The 9071-nt window shown below is 50.0% G+C and overlaps 1 protein-coding gene across 2 annotated transcripts in view; it reads right to left on the bottom strand.

Moving 5' to 3' along the window:
* Positions 1-6783, bottom strand: part of PTPN9 (protein tyrosine phosphatase non-receptor type 9) — a 62744-nt gene extending 55961 nt beyond the window's left edge. The window contains exon 1 of one of the 2 annotated variants that reach the window (XM_080980769.1): positions 6645-6783. In XM_080980769.1, coding sequence (XP_080836895.1) covers positions 6645-6677 — 33 coding nt within the window. In that variant the 5' untranslated portion in view covers positions 6678-6783. Of the gene's footprint in view, positions 1-6461; positions 6594-6644 lie in introns of those variants that run through there. The other variant, XM_080980768.1, reaches the window with a different exon arrangement.
* Positions 6784-9071: the final 2288 nt, after the last annotated feature.

A 9071-nucleotide genomic window follows, 5' to 3' on the forward strand; every position in this document is an offset into this window, starting at 1 on the left:
AAACCAGGGTTAGTCACCAAAATGGAATGTCTACTTGCCATTTGGAGGCCAGATCGCTCGAAAGCCGTATTTTTCAATACAAACTTTTGGTTCCTGAAATTCATTCAGGTTGTGCAGATAAAATATCACAGATACAATTCTACAGGATGTGCTGCTAGTGTGTGAAAGCAGTCGAGATCCAAGGATCCCCAGGGATGCACCTTCAGATGGAGAAGACGCCAGACACCATCCTAGTGCCCAGGCATCTTCACTTGGTTGCAAGTGGCCAACAGCCAGGTGCAAAATGTGCCCGGAAAATTTTGAACACTGGACAGGAGATTATAAAATTTTGCATGGCATGGAGAAAATGAGTAAAGAAAAGTTTTTCTTCCTCTCTCATAATGCTAGAACTTATGAACATCTAATGAGGCTGAAGGCTGGAAGCTTCAAGCAAGTCCTTCTTTGTGCAGCACATAGTCCAACTACGGAGGCAGTGATGCTCCCAAAGCTAGATGGCTTTAAAAGAGGGGTGGACAAATTTATGGAGGAGAGGGAGTGGGAAGGCTCCTACTCAGGAGTTGCCAGCAATAATGCTTCTGGATATCACAGAAGGGCAGGCATGAGCGTCAGAGTCTCACACTGATCAGAGGCTACAAAACCATTCCAGATTTGTTTTGTGGGGAGGGAAATGCAGGGAAGACAAAACAAACACACACACAACTAAAACATGGCCTTGATCCTGACAGCAATGATTGACTGTGGATTTCACTCCCTACACTGACCTTGCCACCAAGCAGACGGAGAAGCATATTGAGAAAACATGCTTTGGGAAAGAGGGAGCCATTTTGCAGCCTGGCATGGCTAGTTTCTCTTGTCAGGGTCAATATAGTCTAGATTCACATCTCCTCCCTCTTAAGCCCCCAAAACACACACTGTAAGAAAAGTGGAAATCAGTGAAAAGAAGAAGGGTATGATGTCACTGATTCATGGCAGGAAAAAGGCACCCCCCCCAAAAAAATCTCAACAACTTTGACCGGCCCCCGATCACTGTCTTTTTTTTCTCGGAGTCTCTTGCGAGTTGGACACCCCTAGAATAGAACAAGGCATCCTTCCATCTTTACTGGGTGCCTCATTAGTATTAGTAATAATAATGATTAATAACAATTAATATTAATGATATATGTAACATTTACAGCACTCTGATCATTCAATATGGATCACATAATACAAATATGAAATCACTCCGCTGAGGGCTCTCATCTCAACTATCACACCTGCCTAGTGTCACTTTCCTCCTGCTTCCTTCCTTGTGTCTTCCACTGGGTCCTCTAAACCCCTCCCCTCTCTCCTCCTCCCCAATTATCTCATCTGGTCTCTTTGATTAAACTGCAGGGAGGAGGGGCGCCTCCAAAACAGGTGCCAAGTGTCACAGTCAAATGCTCTTAACAATGCAGGCACATCCGGTTCCTTGCAGTTGGTGTGTGGTCCGGGGAGTCCAGGGCCCCAGCTGTGTGGCAAAGAGAAGGGCGGAAAGGGGGGGCTGCTTTGACACAATTGCACATCATAAATCTTGATTGAGAAAAGGCATCACAACCAAGACCTGTGGAAGTGAGCCCCAGTGCTTCAATGGGGGGGGGGGGCACTTTCTGAGTGTACAGGCCTCAGTGGGAGTCCATTCATTCATTAATAAGCCTTTGCAATTCTGTTTAACTAAAGACAGAGCACCGTTTTGCCTACAGCAGTTTACTTATGAGGTGGGCTGGCCCACTCATAAGGCAAGGTGAGGTGACCGCCTCAGGCAGCAGGATCCACAGGGGCAGCAAATCTCCTCATTTTTCAGCAGGAGAATGAAGGGAACTGTCAGCAGAAGTCGTCTTGGCCCCCATGGCCAGATCACTGGGTTTCTTTTCCATGAATTGGGAAAGGAGACCTCTCCACACAGAAACCAATTTGAGAAAGGAGGGAAAGGAGAGCTAGCACATGTGTGAGAGAGACAGCGCACACATGTGGGAATCTGTGCATGTGTGAAAGTGTGCATGACAGCATGCATGTGAGTTTGCACATGTGAGTGAGTGTGAGAGTGTATGTGTACATTTGTGTGTGGCTGGGCGTGTGTGTATGTGTGTGTGTGAGAGAGAGAGAGAGAGAGAGAGAGAGAGAATCAATGTGCGTGTTGGGTCAACTCACTTTGCACGTGCAGCCCTAGACCACTTTCCTCCACAAAAATTCAGCTTGGGGTTGGGGGTGAATGATTGTCCATCCCTATTCTAAGCTGCTTGGTGCCAACTCTGACATGAACCTGCCCAATTATTAAGATTCGCCCCCCCCCCCAACTTGAGGAGAAGTGGATAGAAACCAAAGGCATCTCCTTTCCAAAGGTAGCTCAGTTGTGCAGTTCTCCCCCCACTCCCAAATCTTCACTCCATATCCTTCTAAATGACTTTTAGGTACCAGTTCAAAATGTTGTGTTCACGCAAGTTTTTAATGGAGTTGAGTATTGTTTCAGCATTCTTCTTACTGAGTCCAGATACATTTTAACACTTTCTGCAGTATATATTTTGTTTGCACCTTTGCTGTTCTGTTCTTACCATTGATCTGTTTTGGGGGGAGGAGGGGGGGTTTAGGAGGCATGCACTTTAAAATTTGTTGCAAGCTACCTTGAAAACTAAGATGAAGCAGCAGGATATAAATAAATGCTGGGGGAAAATAATAAAAAATATAAAAACCACATCCCAGTAGAAATGGAATGCATTTGGGGGCGGGGGCAAGCTGATATCTTTCTCCCACTCCACTTTCCTTTCATATCCTCTCAAGAATGGCAACTTGTCAAGAATGGCAACTTGTGGCACCCAAAGCCAACTGCCAGTCCCTTGGGAATGCACAAAGGGAAGGTCACAGGGAGGGGGAGGCAGAGAGAAGGAGCAACAGAGTTTTCAGGAGTAGAAGAGGACAACAGAAGAAGACAGCAGGGCATGGGAAAGGGGCAGAGTCCAGGAAGCACAGCTAGGATCTCAAAAGGTCTGAAGAATTCAGAGAAAGATAAATTGCTGGGAGAATTTTGACTAAGTTATTTATTTATTTATTTATTGTGATGCAGGTGGTGGAATTTTTCCCGAGTGATTCATTTTCCATTGGAATTTTTTTCCAGTTTCATGAGTTCTTTAGTAACTATGAATGGATGTCAATTGCAAATACACGTTGCTTGGCTTCAAAAATTTTAGCTTCATTAACAATAATACAAGTAAATATATGCACACTAAATTAGATCTCTCTTTAGGGTGTCAGAAAAATGTCCTGATGCAACCCCCCCCCCCACTCCAATACAAACCACCCTAATTTGCATAGCGTAATTGCACTGGAACTTATCCTAATTTGCATAGAAAAGTTTTTTGGGAAAAACGTCTGGGAATTTTCCAGTGCAATTTTTTTTGGGGAAAACCCCAAAACACAATTAACAACATAACACAACACTCTTTCCCAGGTGGTTCTCTGCCTCATGTTGGTTGGTTGGGGCATCTGTAGCCGGCCCTCCAAAGAGGATCTCAAGGTTTGGGGAATTCAGTGTTTCAGGTAGGCTGATGCCAAGCCATTTAGGGCCTTAAAGGTTAAAAGCAGCACTTGAAGCTGAACCTGGGAACCAAAGGAAGCCACTTCATCCAACAAAGCCCAGGCCTCGTGAGGCCCAACCACCCTCTGCTAGTCACTTGCCTTGAATCCCTGCTCTGGAGCAATATGGAATTAGTTTACAAGGCAAAAAAGCAACACATGATTTAATTTGCTAGAAGCAGCCAAGATGCTAACAAGAAAATCCAAGAAACATATTACTGCATTTCTGTATTTGACTAGTTAGTGTTTGGGCTTTGGAGGATATACTGAAATTGACATAAGTAATAACAACTTTCAGAAGCTGAGAAATATGTGGCGGTTTAAATCGAGGGCATGTACCTGTTCACTTTTCCAGGATGGAGTAATAATATATGTACATATGTAATATATGTACAATGCAAGTGAAACGAAGCACATTGGTCAGGGTCTGGTCAATGCTTAGATAGCAGACACTAGCAAATAACAGACTTCCTAGTTCAGGGGTCTGCAAACTAAGGGCTGCGGGCTGGATCAGGCCCAATTGCCTTCAGGATCCGGCCCACAGACTGTCTGTGGATCATCGGCGTGGGGATTCTGTTCATTCAGGCTGCACCATTTTTTCCTTGCACCATTCCATTCCCCCCCACACACCGTGGCGGTGCCTCCTCCCTCCCTCCTCCTGGTTTCTCTGCACCCTGCCTAGAGGAGGAAGGGGGCTGAGTGCCATTTTAAGCAGCCCCTCTCTGGAGCCAGCCCTTTCACGCCGCTCATCTTCCCTCTGCCGCTGCCGCCCTGGTGCTCCTGTGGGCCAGGGGGCAGAGCAGATGAGCTCCCTCTGCCTACCCACGAGAAGCAGCGGTGGTGGCGGCAGCCCCTGGGAAGGTAAGCACAGCAGCTGGGGCTGGGGAGGAGGACTACTTACCCCCCTCACCTCTTCTTCCAGCTCCCCCCCCCCCCGGTGCCGCTTCTCCAGCCCGCCACAAGGTCTGAGGGACAGTGGACCGGCCCACGGCTAAAAAAAATTGCCGACCCCTGTCCTAGTCCATGCCACCAAGACTAGATGGCGGTCTCCTCGGGGCGGGGACCTGCCCTCTTCTACTCTGCAAAGTACTGTCTGAGCCTTACGATCAGAAGCAGGGACCTTCCTATCTGGCGCATCCTTAGTCAAGAACTTATCAATGGGGACAGGGTGCCAATGTGAATGAAATTTTGGGAGGCCCAGGTAGGGGCCCCCCCACACCACCACTTGAATGGCAAAGCCCACCAACTTTGGGGGTGCCTGGCCCCCTCAAAAATTTTATGGGGGGGGGGTTTGAAGAGACCTTGGCCCCTAGGAGAAAATCTGCTCTTTTTCTGGATAACATCTGAAAGACATTCTCCATTTGGAAAGCGTTTTCTGACTGCTGCTTTTATTGTTTTTTTGTGGGGGGTGGGCAGTTATTGCTGCTCTATGCTTTTTAAAAATATTACATGATTTTACACTGTTGTTGTACATTGCTGGTTTTTAAGATGCTTTGGGAAATTCGCTTGAAAAGCATGGAAGACATTCTTTAAGAAACCTAAACAAAGCCACCTGCAATCGGATGGAGTAATAGCAACAATGTATGCCGCCTTCAGTTCTATCCAAGACAGGCTATAGAAACGCAAGATTAAAAAAACTCCCACAGACCATTTTATTTAAATAAAAGGGTTACATTTATTAGTATAGTATCTTTTTCTCTGCCAGGACGGACAACGTTCACTTTTTCTGCTACAAGTTAGGAGTGTGAAAACTTTAACGGAGAAGAGACGCTCCCGAGCGGGGTTTGTGTCTCCCGGCCTTCGCGGGGGTCGCGGAGCCCTTTCTGGGGCGCCTCCCGAAGGGATGAGCAACATCCACCTCGCATGACTCAAGCGCAGCCGCAGCCGGCGGGATGTGCGGGCGCGACAAGGAGGGCCGGATCCTTCCCGGGGGAGAAAGTGAAAAGGGCCAGAAGCAGAAAGCGGCGAAGGGCAAGGGGCGAGGCGGAAGCGAGAAGTCCCTGCGAGCGGGGCGGCGGGGAGAGAAGCCCCGAGGGAGCCGCGCGGAGCTCTCGGGAAGAAGGGCGAGCCCAGCCAGGCTCCCGGCAGAAGCCGAGCTTCCCGGCTGCCCCGCCCGCCGCCCGGGCAGAAAGCGGCCGCGGATCCTGCGCGCTTGCCGGCCTTTCCCCTCCGCGGCACTTCCGCCCCATGGCGCGCTTCTCTCTCTGGCCTCACAGCTTTTATAAAAGGGGTGGGGAATCCAATCCCCCCCCCCGAAAAAAGAAAACACCACACACACAAACGGGGGCGGGGGGGGGAAGATTAGAAGAGAAAAACCAGTTAATGAATGAGGCGTCAATTAATGGGGGAGAAGCCCCTGAGGCGGCTGGATCCACCCCCCAAGAGACAACTGCGGGGGGAGAATTAGCCTTCCCCCTCCTCAACCAAGAGCGAGTGTGTCCTTGCAGCCCCCACCCAAAGAAGCGAATTTCCTGGCTTGTTATCAACTCCTCCTCTTTTATCGGAGGATCCTAGCGGGAGGGGAGGGGGCGCCCCATGGCCCCGCCAGGCTCCTTCTCCGACTAGGCCGCATCGCGGTTCTGATCTCCATGGAAACCTCCCAGGGGGCCCCACTTCTGCCCCTCCCCTTGAGGTGGGGGTGGCGGGACTTGGAGGGACGCAGCCCCCCCCCCCCGCCCACCAAGAACGGATTTCACCCCCGGGAAGAAGAGGGGAGGGGAAGCAGGGGCAAAACGGAGCACAGACTCTGGCCCTGGGTCCCCCTCAGACGGGAGACGGGGGGGCGCTGCTTCGCTTCCAGGAATGAGACGACCCCAAAACAGATGGGTACGCAGCATTACTCTAGGCAAATAAATACTATTTATGCATCTCCTTACTCTTTCCCCTCGCGATCCGCGTTGTTGCGAAGCGCAGCCAAGAGGCCCGAGAGGCTCCCATCGCAGCCCAAGACCTGGAAGGAGCCGAGAGGCGCCTCTCCGGAGAAACCCCGCCATCCCGGCCGCCCCGCCCTCCTCCCTGGCCGCGGTCCCCCCAAGCTCCGGGGCCCGGAGAGCTCCTACCTGCTCCTCCTCGGGGCTCAGCTCCGCCGCCATCCTGCCCTCGGGGCGCTCCCAGGACTCGACGCCGGCCAGAGAGCAGGAGATTGTGCAAGTTGTCCACAGCTACCACCCCACAAACATTTCCCAAAGCAGCTCGTCTCCTTTTTCCTCCTCCTCCCACGTTTTTCGGGGGGTTGCTCAGCTCGGGTCGCTCCCAAAGTTGGAGGATCGCATTCTTCGCCGTCGTTGTTGTCTTCCCTCCCTTTTATGATGCGCTTTTGTAGATATATAGATATATGCAAGTATTTTTTGAAAAGGGCGGTGGAAGCACGGAGGGGAGCGCCCGATTATTAGTATTCGGTGTTTTTTGCGCCCCTCTCTCCTTTTCACTGTAACAGGGACGGCGACAACGACAACTTCGACAAAAAAAGTTCCATTAAAAAGAAAGGTCCTGGAAAACAAAAAACCTCTCCCTTGATAAAATAAGAATGCCAAGTCTGATTCAGCCGCGGTGAATATTCGGGCATTAAACACGCCTACATATGGATCGGAAGGCAAAGGGGCTTAACGGGAAGGGAAGAAGGGGCAGAAAATGGCAAAACTTCCCAGCCCCCAAAGCTTGAAATCCTCTCCAGATTGTGCCGAGATATTCACCCTGCAAAGATCCCTCCTCCTGCTGCTTTCTGGGAGAAAAAGGAGGGAGGGAGGGAGGAGGAAGAGGAAGAGAGAATCTGTAGGAAGCAACTTCCTTTATATACTGTATCAGAGGAGGAAGCTTTCACCCCCCGCACCCGTCCTGTGGCCTGGGGGGGGCCGTGGGGCCTCCTCCCTCCCTCTCCTTTCTGCAGTGCTTGTTCCTCAAAAGCAGCAGGCAGAGCAGAGGGAGGGAGGGAGGAAGTAAGCCCAGCTGACCCGCCCCCCCCCGTCGCAGACCAATCCTGCTTCCTTTGCTGCTTCCTTTCGCTGCCAAGCCTCCCTCCCCCTCTCTGCTTGCTCCATTCAGAAATTGAATCTCATTCACAAACAGCAGCAGCGGCAACAGCAAGCCGAGGACGAGCCGGGATGGAGGGCTCCCAAGGGGGCGGGGGGAGAGAGAGCCCTAAAAGGCATCGGCAGCAGACAGACAAGAAACGAATACCCACGCAGCAACCTGCCCTGGCAACTTCTAAAAATCAAGGTGGCAACTCCATGCACAAAGGAGAAAATCCCATTGAAGCCAATAGAAACCTGCTTTTGAGTCAATGTGCTGTAAGAGACACCTTCTTCGCGGTGTGAATCCTACATTGGCTTTGCCTCTTTAGATAAGCTTTTTCCATGAGGTCCTGATCTAAACTTCCCAGCGCCCATGAGAATGCTCTGGCATTGGGAAGGTATCTCCCCGCGGCCCCTTTGTAACTAGACCCAGCTACAAATCCAAGACAGGTTCAAGGTGTTGCTATTAGTAAACGAAGCTCTACCAGATCGCCTTAGCCAATAGATGCCCTCTGGACCACTTCAGTCTGTGGAACTGAGCCACATTACAGGTGCCACATAATACCCCTTCCACATTTGTAAACAACCTACCTTTCAGTGTGGCTGCACCTACACTTGGGGACTCCCTGCCTATCAGGTGAGCATCTTCACTGCATTTTTTCCAGCACCTGCTAAAAACATATTTGTTTAAGTAGCCCTACCTAGACATGTAGAATGTCAATGTTTTTAGTTTGTTGCTGATTTTCTTTTCTTTTTGAATGTTTCCAAGAGTAATTTTAACTGTTTTTACTGATAATTTTATTGTTTTATTCTTTGTAAACCACTTTGAGGGTTTTTTGGCTTTTCTTTTACAATCAAGTGGTGCAAAAAATCACTTGAAATAAATAATGTGAGCATCACATGAATAGCATAAGCGGGACCAGCTCCTGAGCTCCCTCTGCATCCTGGGCCATTTTGGCACATGGGTGGTAGCACCAAACAACGTGACAGGGCTTGAGCTGTGTCTGCAGAGGAAGACCATCTGCATTACCTGCTTGAAATCATTCTAACTATGCCTTGAAGGCTCCCTGTATCTGGCATCAAACATGGCAAAAGAGGGTGGCGTTTGCCCTAAACAGCCTGGCAAGCAAGCAGGGGGGACAGTGTTGTATAGTGGTTTGAGTGTTGGACTAGGACCTGGGAGAGATGAACTTCACCTGGTGACCTTTGGCCAGTCACCGCCTCTGAGCTTAAGCTATCTCACATGGTTGCTAAGGGGGTTAAATGAGGAAGGAGAGAACCATGTACTCCTTGGAGAAAAAGGTGATATGTGTTATAAAATGAATGAAAAGAACGCCTCTGAGGCCTGGCACGCCTAATTAGCCGTGAGGGCTGAAGGTTCCCCACCTCCGTAGTACAAGAGGCAGAAGCTGCCATAGACCATGTCAGACTGTTTGTCCATCAAGCCCAGCACTGCCCGCTCTGACAGGCAGCAGC

The sequence above is a fragment of the Podarcis pityusensis genome (genome assembly GCF_964106645.2).
Source record: "Podarcis pityusensis genome assembly, chromosome: 14".
In the NCBI taxonomy this organism is placed as follows: domain Eukaryota; kingdom Metazoa; phylum Chordata; class Lepidosauria; order Squamata; family Lacertidae; genus Podarcis; species Podarcis pityusensis.